Raw genomic sequence first — 22,839 nt, forward strand, 5'->3', positions numbered from 1 at the left:
AACCAGAGGAGCCTGTTCAGTGACCGAATGCTCCTTCCCAAGTGCAGGACGAACAGACTCAAAAACTCCTTTGTCCCTCACGCCATCAGACTGTACAACTCCTCTCTGGGGGGGAAGGGGGGGGGGGACAGAGGATGGGAAGGAGCAGTAGCCTAGCCTGACCAAAAAAAAAAAAAAAAGGCAATACTGGACAATGTGCAATACCTCTCCAGCTGGACTTCTCATATCTTAATATATTTGTATATTTAAATACTTAATTTATTGATTTAGAAGTTTTCTAAAGACTTGATTTATCTAGAAGTTCTCTTTTTTCTATTCTATTCTCTGTTTATCCTGTAATGATGCTACTGGAATTTTAATTTCCCTGAGGGAACCCTCCCAAAGGGATCAATAAAGTTCTATCTAATCTAATCTCTTTGGTCTATAGCTGTCAAAGGCCTCGGCCTTAAAACCAGTTACCGCTGTGACGTCACGCACTCAGGGCTGGCTGGCTGAGCGGGGCAGCTCGAATCCCAACTTTGCGGTCGATTTTAACTCTCGAATATATTTAAAATTCCTATTTATGCAGCATACAAGAGTCAAGGATGGAGATTCTATCCACTCAAGTTTATTTTAAAATAAAAGGTTCTGCGTATCTGCTTTAAAGTCACTAAAACATCAAGTCCACAATTTTATACTGCCACAAAAAACACACATCACTAGTACTAGAACACACTGTTCAATACAAAACATGGCTTTTGAGCCTTTAAATGTATAACTATTGCCCTACAAATTGGAGGGGCTTTCTGGCTGTTACTAAACAGCTGAAGAATGCAAGCAAGGACACGTGCTGCCAGTTTCACCAACTAACCCAGTCTGACTGCGAGTCAAGGTAGAAATCCTAAATCATATTAGTTAGTTTAAACCTAATGTAGCATTCCAGTCACAAATAATTAAAAAAAAACCCACATTCCACCATCAGAACCACAATTTGACAAACAGGAAATGCAGCGAGTGTCCATCTTTCACTGTATGACTTCCAGCAAGGTCAGTGATGACAAACTTATTTAAACCCTAAAACAAGATAAGAAAATGGACTGAGTTTTATGAAACGGCAAATCAAAATGATCCATCGCTTGTATTAACTTATTCTACACTTATTTCCTCTCCTTGCCCCTCACATTTAAGCGTGCATGCTAGTTCGGTCTTAGTCCAGACCACTGAGCTCTATATAAGAGTCTCGAGAGCTCATAGCCGATTTCCCGCTGTAGAGATGAGTGAAGCCATCTGGCCACCATCTTACCACTCCCATCGTGTGTATTTGGCTTGTGTGTTAAACCGTGGTATACGATCAATATCCTGGACCCCACCCCCTTCATTACCTCCTCTTATTTTCTCAACTTTACCCCCCATCCCTTACGTATCTTTATAGCGCTCCTTCACTGCCCCCCTCCCCTTTTCCAGTGCAGTCTGATTTTCTTTTGAATGTCTCTTTATGACAATTTTTTTTTTTTTTACAGAGATTTCAGTTTTTCCTCTCGTACAGCGTACTTTTCTCCTTCATACATTTCTATCTATATATAAAATATTTAAAAAACCACCATAAAGCAACTTTTCCAATTTTGTGTAGCTTCCAGTAGTCTAAAGGGGTGTTCACACAGCAACTTTTACTCCGGTGTAGCACCGGGGCTGCCCCGGTAGAGCGTTCACACGGTACAAAGTTATCCCGGTGTCGCCCCTGAAAGCTGCTTAAACCGGTGCAAATCTAACCCTGCTCGGGAGGGGGTTTAAGAAATTTACTCCGGAGTAAATGCTAGTTTGCGGGGCAGCACCGATATAAAATGGGCCGTCTGAACGCTACAGGGGTAGACTCGCTACGCGTGAGGAGAGTTGATTACATACGGGCATTGCATAATTTGCATCCTGGTATTTTGCGCTTAAATGTCGAATATTAACAACAGAACTGCGTGTCTTCCAGTGTTGCCAGATTGGGAGGTTTTAAGTGCATTTTGGCGGATTTGAACATATTTTGGGCTGGAAAACGTCAGCAGTATCTGGCAACACTGGTGTCTTCATCCACGTTGTTTTCCCGGTGCTTGGTGATGCCATGACAAACGGGAAAAGGAAGTACATTTTCACGCATGCGCATATTTCATTTCCGCATTATTACTATCGTATAGCGCGGTCGCAAAAACTGCCGTGTGATCACAAGTGGGGCTGCACCGGTGCTAACATGCTTCTCTCTAGTAAGCAGGTTTGTGACGTGTGAACGCTGTGCAAAATTTACACCGGTGTAAGATATATCGCGACAAAATACATCGGTGCAGCATCGATGCAAATATGTGCCGTGTGAACACCCCTTAAATTACAGTTCCGCTCCGCGACGTGAGTGGCAAGATGTCAGCCATCTGGCTTCACTCGGACAAGCCTATGAGCTCTCCAGATTTTACATACAGCTCAGTGGTCCAGACACAGAAGTTCAGCAATAAATTTGGACAAGTTTCTCAGAGCTCCTCAACATCGGCTGACTGACTCGTACCCCTTTTCCTCCAAATCAGTTCCAGGGCTGGTTCACAACTCGTTCAACTTGTGAGCCAGCTGAGAACCAGTTTGCTTTTCCATAGCTCACGGTGCTAAGGGGAGCCACATCATTACGTCGCTATATACGTCAGTTACGTCGCTGCGTTTGCATAAACCTTGGCACAAATATCGAAGCAACAACACCACGGAGAAGAAGCAGCAGCAACAACAATAATGGATGACTTCGCGTTTGTACAGCTGCTGCTTCTCGGCACTTAAAAATGGCGACCTTTCGCGGTCTTATGATTGTTGTTGGTCTTAACTCCGCCCCCCCCCCCGCTGACGTAAGCGGTTCTTTCCTCTGGCCCAGCAGAGAGTTGGTGCTAGCCTGGAACCGGTTTTTCTGGCCCCAGAGCCAGTTCTTTGTCAGTGGAAACAGAAAACCCGGTTCCAAACTAAGCGCTGGCCCCGAACCAGCCCTGGAACTGCTTTGGTGGAAAAGGGGCATTGGTAGAACATCAGTCAAGAAAACGAACAAAAAGGAAACATTTTTGGAATATGGATTTACAAGTCCAAAACAATAAACCTGGAATAAAATACATGTAGGCTGTCCAAGGCTTGGGGGTCACAGAAAACAAAATGTCCATTTAGAGCCCTTCGCCCGCCCCCCGTTAGATAACGAGCAGAGTTCTGGAAAAGGCTTTACTACAGGACTAAGCAGAAATGTTCCGTGTCCGAACTCTAGCATTAAGAGAGATAACGTGCACTGACCTGAGGGTCTAGGAATAGTAGTTGAGGGCTGCTCCTGACTGGAGCCCTCATCAGCAGGAGTCAAGCCAGCCGATGGAATGGTTGGTGGTCGAAACAGACAAGTCTGGCGAGTGGTCATCCTTCTGGGCACTGGAAGGCAAGTTAAACTACTTGATGCAGGATAAGTGATAAAGTCATTCTTTCTTAATGTGTGCATGCTTCAAGCCGAGGAGTTGATTTGATCAAGCGATCAGTGCGTTTGCTGGAGCGGCCACTGCTGAATCATCGAGGCGAATCAGCACAGTGAATTTCACTACTGATCTGAAAGGGGGACTTGTAGCACAAAAGGGTGTGGAGCAGTCATGTGCCAATATGTCAAAATATGATAAATACAACTGTACATCACAGGCAAAATTACGAATTATAAATCACCATCTACCTCTATATTTCCATCAGGCTTTGAACCACGGATTATATTAGCAATTTTGCACAAGACATTGCACAGTATATCTACCTCTATGTTTGCCTCTCTTTTTTTTTTTTTTAAATGTTATCTTCATTTTTCACTCTACCTTTATATTTTGCATTCCATATATATTTCTTTTTATATTGGTAAGCGTAGTTTGGTCAGGCAGTTGCAAAATAAGAATTAGTACCCAATAATAAACCGCTGTGTCTGTTATTGTGTATGACAAAAAAAAAAATCTTGAAAATTACTATTCAAACTTTTCAAAGTATTGAATTTGAATCATCTGCATGTTTGTCACATGCAGGTGATCTGCAGGCACAAAGTGCTAGCTGCTCTAAAGTAGTCTGGCCAGGCAAGCTATCTACAGCTCTTCCAAGCTCCCGAAAAATCGGGAACCAATCAACTTTGAGCATCTCCAACGGCCCTGGGTAGAGGCGTGTTCAAGGCACTGACGTAGTAGAACTGCGACCGGAAGCCATAGATTGTTTACAGAATCTATGCCGGAAGCGCTTCATTCACGCTTCCGCATCTATTACGCATAGATGCTGTATTGAAAGCATTCAACGGGAAGTTCTCATTGAAAACGGAGCAAAGAGCAGCCCTGGAGGTATTTATTGAAAGGAAGGACATTTTCGCCTTGCTCCCGACCGGCTTCGGTAAGAGTTTAATCTACCAGTTAGCCCCGTCGCGTATGTCAGAGGAAAGAGTGATGTGATTGGTTTAAGCTTCGTCACAGCCTTTTCTGGCTTCGACCAGTAGCACACAGGCATTTCAGGGAGGCGGGTCAACCACGGGCTCTGGGAAACGGTTGGGCTTAATATCTTGGCCAGACCAATAGCTTGCAGAGCTTTGAAGTCGCGTTAGCCAGGCTAGCTCTAAAGTACCTTCAGTGACACTAACCCTACTAAAGCTAATTTACAACCTCCTCAAGGAGTTGGAGAGTTAACTCACACTACGACTGTCTTACCGCCACGTTTGGCTGCATACAAATGAGTGACATTAACCTTGCACAGGCTAAGCCACGACTTTTCTAGAACAGAGAGCATAATCTCAAATTGGATTTGAGGCCTTGCTGTAATTGAAGGATCGTCAATTTCACCGTGTGCTTTATCTTTTTAAAAAGGTAAACGGCAACAAGGTACAGGATCTGATCCGTCCATCCGGGTCGCAGGGGAAGCTGGAGCCGACCCCAGCTGACTTTGGGCAAGAGGCGGGTTATGCCGTGGGTATATCGGCAAGCTCTCACGAGGCTAAACAACCATTCACACACCTACAGTCAATTTAAGGTAGCCAGTTGACCTAATCCACATCTTTGGATTGAGGGAGGAAACCCACACAGACACGGGGAGAACATGCAAACTCCGCACGAAGGCCCTGGTCAGCTGCGAGGTTCAAACCCAGAAGCTTCTTGGGGCTGAGGAGGCAGCAGGGGTGGGGAGTGTGGCTGTATGAGGCAGGATTAGAAGTCAAACCACGAGCCTCCAGTAGCATGCATTTGAAATGATCACTGTCATTAGACTCCCACCTTTAACACTCCACGCCCTTTTCAAAATAATTTCTTGACATGGAGAAGTACCAAAGAGTCGCCTCTACGTCAGCATTGGCCTTGCAAGGTTCAGGATGTTTTTGACCAGATGACGATGCTTTGAACCATTTTCAACCCATAAAAATGCTTTTTTTAAAAAAATAAAAATGGTAATTCCGTCAGCATTGATGCATTTCACCACAGTGCAGTCACATTTAGTTTCCAGTGTGCAGTACCTCTCAATGAAATGGGGGGGGATATCACTGTAGCCAGGTGCTCATGAGCACCAGTAATTTCATACTGGAAAGCTCCCCCCCTTTTAAAAAATCTGGAACGAGAAACTTCTTAACTAAATAGATTTTTCCTACATAGTGTGTGTAAATACTCCTATGAACAGTGTACGAATAAATAATTGTGTCAAGCTTGATAAGTTAAGCCCCATGTATCCAGATCTAGTCCTTTTTAGTCCTAAATTTCTACATTTGAAGAAAAACTTGTAAAAAACTGGGGGGGGGGGGGGGGGGGGGGGAAGGTTCATGCATTGGATAAGTAATTGATCAATAATCATGCTCTCAAACTGAAGAACAATCATGATCTTGTTATCCAACCAAAGTTAAAATTTCTATCCATCATAGTGCTTCTTGTATTTTAACTAAACTCCCCTCACCTGATCAGCTCGAGTTCTGCTATGCTTTTGTTGCGACACAAAATACAGAAGTTTGCCTTGATATTTAGGCTGCAAGTGCCTCAAATCATATCGAGGTGTTGAATCTCAGGAGTATCACATGATCAGCACACGACTTTTGTGAAGAGGGAGGATGGACTCGCAGAGCTTAGCATAACCCAGAAGTTCTCAACCTTATTTGGCCAGTGGGTCTCCTGTACATTAGTTGTTCATGCTAGAACAAAACACTGCTGTAGACTATACAGCCTGAATAAAAACGGACCATTTGCCGTTTAGGTCATGGCCAATGATATAGGACTATTATTGTATGTTGTGGTTAGAAACACAAACAGGACTCAATCTTCAAATTACTTTAAAATGAGCCGTAAGTCATGTTTATCTGCATAAAACTCTAGAGCACTGGTTGGTTTATATTAAACAAAAAACACCCCACCCAACAAACCGTAACCTCAAGGTTGAGAACCTATGGCATAATCATTTGGATCAGATTTAGATCGTTGAAGCCCCATCTGTGAGCATGCATAGGTGAGAAAGGGACCATGTGCCGTTTTCAAACCTGGGTTCGTATGCACACCTGGCTCCTCAGAGGGACCAGCTGGAGGGGCCACTTCAAACAGGAAGCACACATTAACATAATGCAGCTCCATAGAGAGAAGGAAAAAAAAAAAAAACCCAAAACCCCTCTGGTGAATTAAATCAAGTCACTTACACTCTGAAGGGGCAGGTATCTTTGACGACTTTGTAGGAAGCTCTGATTTCTAAAAGAGGGAGAAAGAAAACGCACGATTACCAGTGACAATTCTGCCTACATGAGTACTTGCCAACTTGGTTAGAGCTAAATATTAAAAAAAAAAAAATGTAATAATAAAAACCCCAATATTAGCCATGTGCCAGTGCCCAATCCCAAACTGCTCCAAATGTCCTCCACAACAATGGCAGTTCTTGACCAGCAAAATAGGTTCAGCTCAGATTTTCATGACTGGTATTTATTTTAAATTAACAAACAAACACACAAACAAAAAACAAAACAAAAAAACAAAAAACACACAACTCAGTTTAAAACAGTGAAATTAAATATATGGTCAGAAGACGGCTATTTTACTGCAGCAAACACAGGTGAAGCCTGTCCGCACTATAATGACAGGCGTACTAACACCTTCTGCGTGCTTCGGCAGCACATTGATATCTGAGCTCCGTATCAATGCGCTGCCGAAGCGCACAGAAGGTGTTAGTACGCCTATCATTATAGTGCGGACTTTCCATAGCATAGAAAATCGCTACATTTCAATTTGTGTAACTGAACTTGTTTCATATCACTGGTCATATAAACCTATGTAAACAGGAAAAACGCGGAAGAGTTTGGTCGCATCTAACTACAGCCCCAAAAAATGCCGTTGGCCATACTGAGCCTAGCTACATTGCTAACAGGAGTGACAGCGCGTCTGACTGCGTCTGACTGACTGGGAGGTCGCGCAAAGCTCGGACAGGTACGGAGCAGCTTGTCTCAATTCAGATAAGAGCATATTTCATTATGGAAGTACGGTGGACTGTTCCTTTAATCAGAATCATTTCATTAATGAACAAGAGTTTGAATGTGATTGGTTCATTCTGAGCAGCCACATGACACAAAAGGTGTGCACACTTATGCAACCAGACTATTGTAAGTTTTTCATCTTTTTTTGAAGTTTTTTTTTGGTTGCTACAGTATCACATTAAACGTGGAAAAAAAAGACGATTTATCTTGGTTTCATTTCTCTTGCATCACAATCTGCTATTATTAAAAAAAAAAATGAATATGTCGACTTTTTACAGCCACTGTATGTCAAAATGGGGTTCATCAGTAAGTGGTATGGAGTATTTTCTTGTATACATATAAGATTTATTTTATACATTTGCTTTCTGCACATTAAAACTGCATGGCTCCATAGTTAGAGTCCAGGTGCTAAACTGGCCTGGCCCCAGTCCAGACCTGTCTCCCATTTAAAACATTTGGCGCATTATGAAACGCAAAATACGATAAAGGAGACCCTGAACTGTTGAGCAACTGAAACTGTATATCACGCAAGAATGGGATAACATTTCTCTTTCAAAACTACAGCAACATTTGATATGCTGACTTAATTCACAAATGTTTATTACGTTGTTAAAAGTAAAGGTGATGCAACACAGTGGTAAACATGCCCCTGTCCCAATTTCTTTGAAATGTGCTGCTGAAATGAAATTCAAAATGAGCACGTTTTTCCCCCCCCCAAAAAAAGCCTCTCATTTTCAACATTTGATATGCTGTCTTTCTACTATTTTCAGTGGAATATAGGGTTTCCATGATTTGCAAATTATCACATTCTATTTTCATTTAGACTACTGTATTCAAGTATGGAGACCCTTTCTACAGCAGGATTTAGATAATACAGGTAGTCATCGACTTACGACCTATGCGACTTACGACTGATCGACTTTACGACCGTCTAGTTATGACTGGCAAGTGTTTCCCAGCTGAGCTAGCTGAGTGTACGACAGTTTCCGCCCCAGCTCTCGGCAGCGCCTCTCGCCACGTACAACAGTTTCCGTCCCAGCTCCCGGCAGTGCTTCTCGCCGCGTACAACAGTTTCCGCCCCAGCTCCAGGCACACGTGCAGTCTCTCTTGCGCTCCATCATACAGTTTCCACCCCAGCTCCCGGCAGCGCTTCTCGCCACGTACAACAGTTTCTACCCCAGCTCCAGGCACATGTGCAATCTCTCTCGCGCTCCGTCATACAGTTTCCGCCCCAGCTCCTGGTTTATGAAACGAGCAAATGCTCCCGCCAGCCCGAGCACTGCAACAGCTGATGAAGTAGATGACCCACAGCCAAGCACCAGGGTGAAAGGACAGTAAACGCCCCCTTTAGGTAAAAAACAATTCCATCTGTTTTTTTTTTAAATTATGATGTACTAGTCATTCTGCATAATTCTTGAAAACTTCAGCAGTCTATCTGCATAAGTAAAAATTTGGCGGCACCTTGAATATAGTATCATTTGCCCATTTTTGCATGTTACCAGTGGCCCTCCTTTTTTGTGTACATTTCATTTGATTCCTGTGAGAACAATATTCAGCTGGCAGGCAACAGATGGCAGCATTTATTTACTGTGCCCCCCCCCCCAGCCCTTCTGCAGTGATAGAGGCTGGACTTCCCAGAATGCTGTGGCAGCAGACATTTTTGCTAAGAACATGTGCTCTACTGTTACCCTTTTTCCCAGTTTTCAGCAAAAGTTGGTCCAAAGGGCTGGTAAGTAATTGTTTATGTAATAATTTGACCCATTTTGCTACTAAAGTAAAGGTCCCTTGTTTGTTTAATAAAATCACCAGCAAAAAGCCAAGTAATCAATAAAATTTTGCCAAAGTGCCAGTTCTAACATGTGTTCAAATGTCTGTCCATTACATCAACAACTGTTTTTGGATCCTCTTAGTGGCTCTAACAAAACATTTAAAAATCTGAAGTTTAACAAATACTTTCTCCTACTGTTATTTTCCTCATACAATGGAAAAATGTAAAAACTACATCTATTTTGCAATAGTACAGAGGAGTGCAGGCCTAAATGTATGTCTGTCCATTACGTCAACAATAATGTGCAAATTGCCTTCTGACTGATTTTCAAGCATCTGTTTTGTAAAAAATATTGTACTCCTCACATATTTTATGAAAAATTTGGATAAAACTTATGTTTATATGTTAGAAAGGCACAAGTAATAACTTTAGGCCTGCTTTTTGTTAAATATGCCAACAAAAACGGCTTGAAGGGCAACATTAATAAAACGGTGTATTTTTTGCAACTTTGACATAGTGATTCATGCATGCTTTCAATTTAGTTCATCAAAAACTACACTTAAGTAATACCATGTTAGTTCAGCTAAAAAAGGAAGATAAAAGTTTTACAACACTTATAAATTTGCCTAATTTTTACTTGTAAAAATGCCAAAAATGTTTTAAAAAAAATTGTCTTGACAAAGTGTACCTTATTTATATTACCGAATATGTTTGAAATTGGTATTTCATGTATATAATTTGAATTTCCAGGTCACTAAAACAGCATAGTCACCATGTCTGATTCAGAAGATGCCATTCCCCTTGCATTATTGGCTAAGAAAGAGAAGTGCCGAGAACAGTGGTGAGCCAGTCAAAAACGAAAGCGAGATGTGGAGAAGACCAAGGTAAATGAAGCTGAACTAACCAGAAAGAGGCTTGCAGAATGTGACCGTGTGAGAGAGTGGATTGAACAAAAGAAAGCTGAAGACCCAGATGACTTCAGAGAGAAAATGAGACTTGTTAAACAGAAATATCGAGCCAACATGTCTGGTTACAAGCAGAGGTGGGTTCAACAGAAAGATGCAACAGCCAAGCGAGTAAAGCGAGCTGAAGCCTGCATGAAAAAGGAAAAGTCAGAAGCAAAAAGGAAACGGAACATCCTGAAAGTGAAGATGTGGAGGGCAAATAGAAGAACACCAACACCTGAAACTTCTCCCTCACCTACTGCATCACACAGCACCAGCTCAATCACTCGAGGAGGAACTTACTCCGTACTACCTGATGGTCGCAACTGGACCTGCCTTTGCCCTTGAGAAGGACACCACAGACTCATATGGTAACACTTTTGCCAAAGGTGCCAAGATTGTTGAAGGAAACTACCTTGAGCTCCTGCCAAAGAGCAGCACAGTGCATTTCAAAGAAGAAAAGAAAATTGCATGCTTTCACACAGGTTGCATTAGAGGCATATGCCCAGAACTGAAAAGGGAGGTGCGTTCATTCCGTGGCAACAAAATTAATGTGTATGAAGTGTCTTCAGATATTCATGAAATTCTGCTGACATTTTAAATGGAGTGACGGGACAGTATCTCATGAGATACAATTCACTTTTTTCTAGTAATAAGAAACTGTTTTATGCATATTTAGATCAGTTAAAGTGAATCTGAACACAGCTTTCAACTCATTCCTGTAAATTTAACTCAATTGAAATGTGAAACCTCCTGTATTTAAACACCAATTACTTGTTTTGATTTATAAAGTGTATATATTTCTGAAATTCACAGAATAGCTTTCATTTGATATACTGCACTTGTGTCTACTGTAATTTTCATTTTTAAGTCCTAAGGGGCCAAATATTGGGGCGTTCACTGTACTTTCACCCACCAGTGATGCCAGCGGTCACTAAATTTTGTATTTTGCCATGTTTTACATTTGTATTTTGGTAGGTTATAAACTAAAATGTTTTCTATTTTTCACACCTGTATTTCATATTTTTTGTTTTGCACATATTAAACGAATTGTACTGTACGCAGTGTTTGACTTAAACCAAATAATGAGCCAAGGTAATGAAATAAGAAAATGTTGATAAAATAAGACTTTAAGATGATTACAATATCATTACACATCACAATATACTTGCGTCCATTTAACATAGGCCGACTTACGACCAGATCGGTTTATGACCGGTCAGTCGTAACCAAACGCAGTCGTAAGTCGACGACTACCTGTATAGAGAACGTCCAAAGGAGAGCTACTAGGATGATAGGAGGATTGAATAATATGGATCATCAAGCTAAACTAAAAGCTACAGGTCTTGTGTCACTTGAAGTCAGGAGGTACAGGGCTGACTTACTACAGGTTTACAGGATTATGCACGGCATCGATAAGTTAGACCTGGAATACTTCTTCGAACTCAAGCAAGGGGACCGATTGAGAACAAGAGGCCACAGCAAGAGCATAATCAAACAGACATAATTTGATGCTTAGGAGATATAGTTTTTCCCAACGAGTTGTTACCCACTGGAATAGTCTGTCTGAAGAAGCAGTGAATGGTCAATACGTTAAATGAATTTAAAAGCTACATTGAAACCCAAGAATTGGATAAATCATGTGACTTTCCTTAGCGATTTCACTTCCAGTAAAACAGTTGGCGGCTGAGCAAACCAAAACAGCTGGTGTAGCACAAACAACTAGCAATAACTTGGTACGCTCAGCCTAGAAGCCACTGCTGGCTTTAGATATATTCAGAAGATTGATATGCACAATGGAATCGACCTCTACAGTCTGGGAAAGAAGGATGTGTCATACAATCTCGAAAACTACCCTTCAGTTCGAGAGGTCAGGGAACTTGACTATCTGGTGTTGCAGACGTCGTTCTACACCGCAAAACAGATGAAAGCGTGGAAGAGTATGGAGGCTTACAACTTTTTTGCACGTGGCTGGGTAAAGGACCTCAGTATCAAGTCACTGCCCAATGAATCCTGGATTGTAACTGTAAGGCTGGGGAAGAATTTTGTCACAACCTTCATGCATATGGACTTTGAGGCATGAGGAGTAAACAAAAACAGCTGGGGACTTTAGCGCTTGTGACTAAAAAAGGCCCGTAAAATAACATAGCAAGAAAAGTACTTGGAAAACACTAAGGACAGCTGAGCGGGAGATACAAACCTTTCACCAAGTGATCACTGAAAACTCGAGCATGCTTCGACTCTGCTCCCTTTGATTTCAGCAAGAGGTTCAAAAGCCACCTTTCTCAACGTCTTTTTGTGAAATCCTGTGTGTTTGTTCACCTTTTATTAGTTCACGGGGAACCCTGAAGAAACTTATCAGTTTGACTGATTCGAACCTAAAACAATGCAAGCATAAGCAGTCCTCTCAATAACTGCCGGCAACCGGGGATTTTGCCACCTACAAACGCTCCATTGCCGGCTACTCAGTGGTTTTTCAAAGAATCTAAATTCATAAGTTTTTACTTCATAATTTCTCTCATCTCATCATCTCTAGCCGCTTTATCCTGTTCTACAGGGTCGCAGGCAAGCTGGAGCCTATCCCAGCTGACTACGGGTGAAAGGCGGGGTACACCCTGGACAAGTCGCCAGGTCATCACAGGGCTGACACATAGACACAGACAACCATTCACACTCACATTCACACCTACGCTCAATTTAGAGTCACCAGTTAACCTAACCTGCATGTCTTTGGACTGTGGGGGAAACCGGAGCACCCGGAGGAAACCCACGCGGACATGGGGAGAACATGCAAACTCCGCACAGAAAGGCCCTTGCCGGCCACGGGGCTCGAACCCGGACCTTCTTGCTGTGAGGCGACAGCGCTAACCACTACACCACTGTGCCGCCCCCTTCATAAAAATAAAATTTTGCATTCAGGATCACTCAAAATTCACCATTTAACATCTACATTTTCAAAATTTTCCGGGGGAGGACCCCCAGAAGCCCCTCTTTTTCATACATCGCGGTGGCGGCTAACACAGCCTCCGCTCAGCTTACACTTAACATGGATCCCAGACGTCCGCTATTTAGCGGAATTCCACTATTTTTCTAGCCAGTGGTTTTTTTTTTTTTTTAAATCTCTTGTATATCTGTTAAAAATATGTTTAAGTAAAATGACCAGCAGAATACGTTCTGATTTGGTTTGCTTGTTTAGCGATGTTTTCGTCGGCTTCGTTTGTTCTCGTTGACATTCGGGAACACTCGGAAGTTAAATTGATGTAAATACCGCGAGACTGTACGCGATAGAACGAGAAAACAATATGGATACGCCCATTTGCTACAAAACGTGTTTTAACTCCGTTTGTGCTTTTGTTTCTAATGCGTTGAACTTAATATGTCGGGGAAAGCGTAGGTGCGCTTAGCCAGAGAGGAAGCTGAATCCAAGAAGAGATTAATGAATGTGGTGAATACAGAACTTGAAACAAAAGCTTATGCGAACAGAGTAGGCAAGAAACTATCCAAAAGAGCACTGCAGGAACATCAGAAAAAGCAGAAGGAAAAATCGGAGAAACAAAAGCAGAGAAAACTGGAGGAAAGATCACAGAATGCACCCCCAGAAAAGAGCATTAAACTCCTCTGCAGTGAAACCTTTCAAAAAGAGAAAGGTTTAAATCAAATATCTCCAATATTTGCTGTACATATGTATATATCTAATACCCTGTCCACACTAGGGATTTTGTACCGATACGATACTACTTTCGTACCGCAACACCTGTCCACACTAGCAACTATACCGGTACTGTAGCGGTATAACTGTATCGGTACGAAACCCACAAATGTATGGGTTTTGTACCGGTACAGTATCGGTACTGTAGCGCTTCGCTGTAGTGTGGACAGATGAAGCGGCTCTGCATCGATACAAATATAATGCGCAAAGTCACACACCTCAATCGATGTCTTCGCTGAATAAAACAGTGAAGAACGGAGACTCGTTTTCTTTGTTTCTTTCTCAACTGCCTCGCGCGTTTTATACGATTCAACTGAATAAATGACCACCAGAAATACAGACTGTACATTAACAACAAAAAGCACACACACACACACACGTTGTTTCATCCGCCATATTCTCGGAAGGAAGTTACTCGGTAACCACGGAAACATTTTGTGCACGCGCATTTCAACTACCGTGAAAGAAAACCGCAAACATTTCTCGCTAGTGTGTACAGATGCACTAAACTGTACCGGTATACTTTGTATCGATACAGTTATACCACTGTCGTACCGGTATACACGTGAACACAGCTTAATATTACTGAATCATTGATTTCTGCTCATATTCACGATTTTTGAAAAATGAATGTGGCTTATATTAGACCAGTATTGACTAACTCAAAGCAAAAAAATAAACAAATGAGGTGAACTATGGATACTATTGTTATATTATAACAATCAGTGGAATATTTAGGCAAGTATATTCTTCAAAGCTACATTTTCGTCTAATTTTTATAATTTTTTGCCACTTATGTCATAGATTACAAAATATGGCATCAAATAGATACACATTGTTAAATTCTGTTGCTTTTCTGTGTTAAATCTAGCTATGTAAAAAATGTGTTCTACAGCATCTTTAAATGTTAAAATCTCAACAGGAGAAACAACAAAGGATTTATAAGCAAACGTGGGAGCAGGGTAGGCCTTGGCTGCGATACGATTTTTATGGAATAATTTTTTTCCAAGTTGATTCCTAGTCAATATGAAGCTCCTAATGCTTTCTCTCTCATAAATGGTTAAATACAGAAAGCATGTTGGACATATTTTGGGTGCTATAGTCATGATAGTAAGTATATTTGCTTTCAATACTCATACACCAAGTTGCCAAGTTTTCCAATATATTATTGATATTATATTATGGTGCTCTGTGTTGTTCTCATTTATGTATTTAACAACAGTATCAAAATATTCGAGTTAGGGCTGTGTACCGGTACTGTACCATGAAAATCGATTCGGTACAGGTCCAAAATACCGGATCATGAAGTACCGGTACTGTACCGATATAAATTTACACCAAGTATCTGCTTATTTTGTGACTGAAGATGCGTAAATCCTACCACAAAGACGAAAATTTAGCACTGGAAAAAAGACGTAAAATGCCGCGCTGAAACTTGAAATCAGAGCCATCTTTGATTTGAGATCCTCTCGCCACAGTCTCACGAGACATTGCGAGAGCTTGGCTGATCCAGCGTTCTGATTGGTCAAAAAGACTCAAAAGCAGGTCAACCATTTTTCCTTTGCTGGCATTGGCAGCCTTTGTTGCTTTGTGTAATTTTGCCGCGCAAGTTAAAGGCCGCGGACTACGCGTAGTCTGTAGTACTCTAGTGTAGTCACTTCTCGCTGTGAGACAACTTATGACTTTTTGTCCCAAGTTAACTATAGGGTGACTGAGAAGTGAGGTAGGAAACCTAGTTATGTTCGGTTTTCTTTGAATAAAGATACTGACAAGTTGTCAACAGTTTATTAATGTTTCTGTCATTACTGAAGAAGTTCAGAAGAATGTGTCAAACTGTTCAGGTACAGGTCCGGACCTGTACCTAAACCTCTGTACCGGTACCTGATGTTACGTTTAGGTACGCAGCCCTAATTCGGGTCTTGAAATAAATGCAAATTAGTCATGAACAATGGTAACTACTCTCTTTTGCGTTATTTTTGACAGAAGTAAAATTCATACATGAACAAATTTTGGCTAGTTGATTTTCTGTTTGGCTAGTTACTTTGGAAGGTAACTAGTCCGGCTGGCTGGTGAAAAAAAATGAAATTTCGAGCCCTGGATTGGAGACCGTACCCTTAACGAAGAGACAGGAGGCAAAGTTGGAGGTGGCGGAGTTGAGGATGTTAAGGTTTGCGATGGGAGTGACGAGGTTGGACAGGATAAGGAACGAGCACATCAGAGGGACAGCAGATGTGGAGAGCTTTGGGAATTAAGCTAAAAGAGATGAGACTGAGCACATCCTGAGCATGTTGGAAGGAGAATGTTGAGGATGGAGCTGCCAGGCACACGAAAACGAGGAAGGCCAAACAGGAGATACATGAAAGTGGCAGGTGTGGTAGAGAAGGATGTGGAAGACAGAGAGCAATGGAGATGAAAGCTCTGCTGGTGACCCCTAATCGGAAGCAGCCAAAAGAAAACGTACGGTAAACCTTACTTTCTCTGCTTTAGATGGCCGTGCAGGGCTCGGAGCTGGAGCAGCGGAAGGTCCTGCTTTTTTTGATGCTTGTAGGTATTCAATGAGGTCAGCATTGAGACGACAGATGTCGCTCAGGTCAATCTAGTGGACACAGAAGCACCAAGTGAGGACCACAAGCACAACTTTTCCCCATGCATACACAAACCAAACAGCAGTGAAGTGAAGTGAAGACTCAAGCTGATGTGTTTTGCCAACCTCTTTTCCTTTAGTTGCTCCTTTCTCGTTCCACTCCACATTGACTGTTGCCTTGGCAACACTGACAGACTTCACTGTGGCACTGTGAACCCTGCCTATACACAAACAACAACTTCACCTTCATTCCTAGTCACAACAAGTCCTTATAAGCATTAACAAGAAGAAATAAACACAAACGACTCCAAGTTGAAATTCAAGCAGTATAAATAGACAGACATATAATTACACTACACCACTCTTCACTAGCTGGAACAACAACGGTAAAACTTCCGCTAGCTTAGTTGCTAACTTTTTTTTTTTCTTCTTATTTAAAACTTCTTTTACCGTCACTGCGGCTAATTTTGACAGCAAGTCCAACAAGAAGCAACGCAGACTCTGGGTCCATTGTTTTTTTTTTAAAGAAACTTAATATAAACACACACAAAAAAAAAATTAATTAAATAAAACACAATCCGTCAGCCAGGACGACACAGCAAACCTCTTCTCAACCGCCAAGCTTTCAAAATACGTCAGCGGAAGTTGCTCATTGAACCGGAAGTACGAACAAGAGGTTGTAGGACTCAAACTAAAGGTTAATTTAAATTTAGTTTAGCCAATCGGGGCGCTTTGGGGGTGGGCCTAAGAGCAGTCAGAACCTCACGAGTGTGTGCGCACGCGCACTGGGTTGATTTATTTATTTATTAATTTATTGAAATTATTATTAATAAAACCGCAAAGTAATGCAAACACGAAAGACAAAGCCAGGGGGTTCTAACCAGGCAGAAATCACATAAATACATGAGGAAAGAAACATGTTAAAGAGAATGAGAAAATAGGAAAATTTTCCATCCATCCATCCATCCATCCATCCATTATCTGTAGCCGCTGATCCTGTTCTACAGGGTCGCAGGAAAGCTGGACAGGTCATCGCAGGGCTGACACATAGAGACAAACGACCATTCACACTCACAGTCAATTTAGAGCCATCGATTAACCTAACCTGCATGTCTTTGGACTGTGAAGGAAACCGGAGCACCCGGAGGAAACCCACGCGGACACGGGGAGAACATGCAAACTCCGCACAGAAAGGCCCTCGCCGGCTACGGGGCTCGAACCCGGACCTTCTTGCTGTGAGGCGACAGTGTGCCGCCCGGTCTTTAGAACCCATCCATCCATCCATTATCTGTAGCCGCTTATCCTGTTCTACAGGGTCGCAGGCAAGCTGGAGCCTATCCCAGCTGACTACGGGTAAGAGGCGGGGTACACCCTGGACAAGTCGCCGGGTCATCACAGGGCTGACACAGAGACAAACGACCATTCACACTCACAATCAATTTAGAGCCACCGATTAGCCTAACTTGCATGCCTTTGGACTGTGCGGGAAACCGGAGCACCCGGAGGAAACCCATGCAGACACGGGGAGAACATGCAAACTCTACACAGAAAGACCCTCGCCGGCCACTAGGCTTGGACCCAGATGCTTCTTGCTGTGAGGCAACAGTGCTAACCACTACACCACTATGCTGCTCGGTCTTTAGAACCCATCCATCCATTACCTGTAGCCACTTATCCTGTTCTACAGGGTCGCAGGCAAGCTGGAGCCTATCCCAGCTGACTATGGGTGAGAGGCAGGGTACACCCTGGCTGACACATAGAGACAAACAACCATTCACACTCACATTCACACCTACGGTCGATTTAGAGCCACCAATTAACCTAACCTGCATGTCTTTGGACTGTGGGGGAAACCCACATAGGCATGGGGAGAACATGCAAACTCTACACAGAAAGGCCCTCGCCAGCCACTGGGCTTGAACCCAGGACCTTCTTGCTGTGAGGCGACAGTGCTAACCACTACACCACTGTGCCGCCCCTATCGGATTTATTCTCAAACTTATTTTAAGTAAAAGTAGTCACATATTTCAATAATCACACTTTCATTTTCGGAGACCAAATAGCCATCCATCCATTATCTGTAGCCGCTTATCCTGTTCTACAGGGTCGCAGGCAAGCTGGAGCCTATCCCAGCTAACTATGGGTGAGAGGCGGGGTACACCCTGGACAAGTCGCCAGGTCATTGCAGGGCTGACACATAGAGACAAACAACCATTCACACTCACATTCACACCTACGGTCAATTTAGAGTCACCAGTTAACCTAACCTGCATGTCTTTGGTCTGTGGGGGAAACTGGAGGAAACCCACACGGACACGGGGAGAACATGCAAACCCTACACAGAAAGGCCCTTGTCGGCTGCTGGGCTCGAACCCAGTAGCTTCTTACTGTGAGGCGACAGTGCTAACCACTACACCACTGTGCCGCCCCAAGACCAAACCGCGTTCAAGGAAAATGGATTTTCTTTAACATGTCAGATGGGCTTCCAACAGTGGTGACGTATGCGATGATGTCAGGTAGTGGTTGTTTGGAGCAACTCAGCTGTGTATATTCTCTGTTTACATAATAGTTTTGCTAGTTTTACAAGTATTTTTAACGAATTTATCAGTTTTTAAATAAGTAAGCCTCATTGTGTCGCATATAAACAGCACAGTGATGCCAAAAAGAAAGCACAAGCTGGAACTAAACTGCATTTCTGCAGAGAAAATGCAAAGTGTGCTTGTTCAGCTGTGGCAGAGGGCCACTGACAGAAACTGGATCAGACATGAGACCTCACACGCTAAAATCTTATTTATTTATTGACATGAGCTACAGAAAATGTATGTGAGTGAGTGAGTGAGTGAGTGAGTGAGTGAGTAGGTAGGTACTGTAGATGAGTTAGTGATTGAGTATGTAGGTGAGTGAGTGGGTATGTAGATGAATGAGTGATTGAGTAAGTAGGTAGGCAGGTGAGTGATTGAGTAGGTGAGTGAGTAGGTAGGTAGGTGAGTGAGTGAGTGAGTGAGTGAGTGAGTGAGTGAGTGAGTGAGTGAGTGATGAGTAGGTAGGTGAGTGATTGAGTGGGTGAGTGAGTAGGCAGGTGAGTGATTGAGTGGGTGAGTAGGTAGGTGAGTGATTGATTGGGTGAGTGAGTAGGCAGGTGAGTGAGCGATTGAGTAGGTGAGTGAGTAGGTAGGTGAGTGAGTGAGTGAGTGAGTGAGTGAGTGAGTGAGTGAGTGAGTGAGTGAGTGGGTGAGTGAATGAGCAGGTAGGTAGGTGAGTGAGTGATGAGTAGGTAGGTGAGTGATTGAGTGAGTGAGTAGGTAGGTAGGTGAGTGAGTGGGCAGGTAGGTAGGTGAGTGATTGAGTGGGTGAGTGAGTAGGTAGGTGAGTGATTGGGTGGGTGAGTGAGTAGGTAGGTGAGTGAGTAGGTAGGTGAGAGAGTGAGTGAGTAGGTAGGTAGGTGAGTGAGTGAGTGAATGAGTAGGTAGGTGAGTGATTGAGTGGGTGAGTGAGTAGGTAGGTGAGTGATTGGGTGAGTGAGTGAGTAAGTAGGTGAGTGATTGGGTGAGTGAGTGAGTAGGTAGGTGAGTGAGTAGGTAGGTTAGTGAGCGATTGAGTAGGTGAGTGAGTAGGTAGGTGAATGAGTGAGTGATTGAGTGGATGAGTGAGTGAGCAGGTAGGTAGGTGAGTGATTGAGTGGGTGAGTGAGTAGGTAGGTGAGTGAGTAGGTAGGTGAGTGAGCGATTGACTAGGTGAGTGAGTAGGTAGGTGAATGAGTGAGTGACTGAGTGGGTGAGTGAGTGAGCAGGTAGGTAGGTGAGTGAGTGAGTGAGTGAGTGAGTGAGTGAATGAGTAGGTAGGTGAGTGAGTAGGTAGGTGAGTGAGTGAGTAGGTAGGTAGGTGAGTGAGTGAGCAGGTAGGTAGGTGAGTGAGTGAATGAGTAGGTAGGTGAGTGATTGAGTGGGTGAGTGAGTAGGTAGGTGAGTGAGCGATTGAGTAGGTGAGTGAGTAGGTAGGTGAATGAGTGAGTAATTGAGTGGGTGAGTGAGTGAGCAGGTAGGTAGGTGAGTGAGTGAGTGAATGAGTAGGTAGGTGAGTGAGTAGGTAGGTGAGTGAGTGAGTAGGTAGGTAGGTGAGTGAGTGAGCAGGTAGGTAGGTGAGTGAGTGAATGAGTAGGTAGGTGAGTGATTGAGTGGGTGAGTGAGTAGGTAGGTGAGTGAGCGATTGAGTAGGTGAGTGAGTAGGTAGGTGAATGAGTGAGTGATTGAGTGGGTGAGTGAGTGAGCAGGTAGGTAGGTAAGTGAGTGTGTGAGTGAGTGAGTGAGTAGGTAGGTGAGTGATTGAGTGGGTGAGTGAGTATGTAGGTGAGTGATTGGGTAGGTGAGTGAGTAGGTAGGTGAGTGAGTAGGTAGGTGAGAGAGTGAGTGAGTGAGTAGGTAGGTAGGTGAGTGAGTGGGCAGGTAGGTAGGTGAGTGAGTGAGTGAGTGAGTAGGTAGGTGAGTGATTGAGTGGGTGAGTGAGTAGGTAGGTGAGTGATTGGGTGGGTGAGTGAGTAGGTATGTGAGTGAGTAGGTAGGTGAGTGAGCGATTGAGTAAGTGAGTGAGTAGGTAGGTGAATGAGTGAGTAATTGAGTGGATGAGTGAGTGAGCAGGTAGGTAGGTGAGTGATTGAGTGGGTGAGTAGGTAGGTAGGTGAGTGAGTGGGCAGGTAGGTAGGTGAGTGAGTGAATGAGTAGGTAGGTGAGTGATTGAGTGGGTGAGTGAGTAGGTAGGTGAGTGATTGGGTGGGTGAGTGAGTAGGTAGGTGAATGAGTGAGTGATTGAGTGGGTGAGTGAGTGAGCAGGTAGGTAGGTGAGTGAGTGAGTGAGTGAGTGAGTAGGTAGGTGAGTGAGTAGGTAGGTGAGTGAGTGAGCAGGTAGGTAGGTGAGTGAGTGAATGAGTAGGTAGATGAGTGATTGAGTGGGTGAGTGAGTAGGTAGGTGAGTGAGCGATTGAGTAGGTGAGTGAGTAGGTAGGTGAATGAGTGAGTGATTGAGTGGGTGAGTGAGTGAGCAGGTAGGTAGGTGAGTGAGTGAGTGAATGAGTAGGTAGGTGAGTGAGTAGGTAGGTGAGTGAGTGAGTAGGTATGTAGGTGAGTGAGTGAGCAGGTAGGTAGGTGAGTGAGTGAATGAGTGGGTGAGTGAGTAGGTAGGTGAGTGAGCGATTGAGTAGGTGAGTGAGTGAGTGAGTGATTGAGTGGGTGAGTGAGTAGGTAGGTGAGTGATTGAATGGGTGAGTGAGTAGGTAAGTGAGTGAGTGAATGAGTAGGTAGGTGAATGATTGAGTAGGTGAATGAGTGAGTGAGTGAGTGAGTGAGTGAGTGAGTGAGTGAGTAGGTGAGTGATTAAGTGGGTCAGTGAGTAGGTAGGTAGGTGAGTGAATGAGTGAGTGAGTGAGTGAGTGAGTGAGTGAGTGAGTGAGTGAGTGAGTAGGTAGGTGAATGAGTGAGTGATTGAGTGGATGAGTGAGTGAGCAGGTAGGTAGGTAAGTGATTGAGTGGGTGAGTAGGTAGGTAGGTGAGTGAGTGGGCAGGTAGGTAGGTGAGTGAGTGAATGAGTAGGTAGGTGAGTGATTGAGTGGGTGAGTGAGTAGGTAGGTGAGTGATTGGGTGGGTGAGTGAGTAGGTAGGTGAATGAGTGAGTGATTGAGTGGGTGAGTGAGTGAGCAGGTAGGTAGGTGAGTGAGTGAGTGAGTGAGTGAGTGAGTGAGTGAGTGAGTAGGTAGGTGAGTGAGTAGGTAGGTGAGTGAGTGAGTAGGTAGGTAGGTGAGTGAGTGAATGAGTAGGTAGGTGAGTGATTGAGTGGGTGAGTGAGTAGGTAGGTGAGTGATTGGGTGGGTGAGTGAGTAGGTAGGTGAATGAGTGAGTGATTGAGTGGGTGAGTGAGTGAGCAGGTAGGTAGGTGAGTGAGTGAGTGAGTGAGTGAGTGAGTGAGTGAGTGAGTAGGTAGGTGAGTGAGTAGGTAAGTGAGTGAGTGGGCAGGTAGGTAGGTGAGTGAGTGAATGAGTAGGTAGGTGAGTGATTGAGTGGGTGAGTGAGTAGGTAGGTGAGTGATTGGGTGGGTGAGTGAGTAGGTAGGTGAATGAGTGAGTGACTGAGTGGGTGAGTGAGTGAGCAGGTAGGTAGGTGAGTGAGTGAGTGAGTGAGTGAGTAGGTAGGTGAGTGAGTAGGTAGGTGAGTGAGTGAGTAGGTAGGTAGGTGAGTGAGTGAGCAGGTAGGTAGGTGAGTGAGTGAATGAGTAGGTAGGTGAGTGATTGAGTGGGTGAGTGAGTAGGTAGGTGAGTGAGCGATTGAGTAGGTGAGTGAGTAGGTAGGTGAATGAGTGAGTAATTGAGTGGGTGAGTGAGTGAGC

At 43.6% G+C, this 22,839-nt stretch overlaps 1 protein-coding gene across 1 annotated transcript in view; it reads right to left on the bottom strand.

The window, feature by feature from the left end:
* The window catches only part of kif2c (kinesin family member 2C), a 43,675-nt gene extending 26,563 nt beyond the window's left edge, over positions 1 to 17,112 (bottom strand). The window contains exons 1-5 of the mRNA XM_060931321.1: positions 16,918 to 17,112; positions 16,594 to 16,688; positions 16,357 to 16,479; positions 6,638 to 6,686; positions 3,271 to 3,399 (exon numbers count right to left, since the gene is read on the bottom strand). Of these exons, the coding sequence (XP_060787304.1) occupies positions 3,271 to 3,399; positions 6,638 to 6,686; positions 16,357 to 16,479; positions 16,594 to 16,688; positions 16,918 to 16,978 (457 nt within the window). The 5' untranslated portion in view covers positions 16,979 to 17,112. The remainder of the gene's footprint in view (positions 1 to 3,270; positions 3,400 to 6,637; positions 6,687 to 16,356; positions 16,480 to 16,593; positions 16,689 to 16,917) is intronic.
* Between the last annotated feature and the right edge of the window lie 5,727 nt (positions 17,113 to 22,839).

Source organism: Neoarius graeffei, chromosome 1, assembly GCF_027579695.1.
Source record: "Neoarius graeffei isolate fNeoGra1 chromosome 1, fNeoGra1.pri, whole genome shotgun sequence".
In the NCBI taxonomy this organism is placed as follows: domain Eukaryota; kingdom Metazoa; phylum Chordata; class Actinopteri; order Siluriformes; family Ariidae; genus Neoarius; species Neoarius graeffei.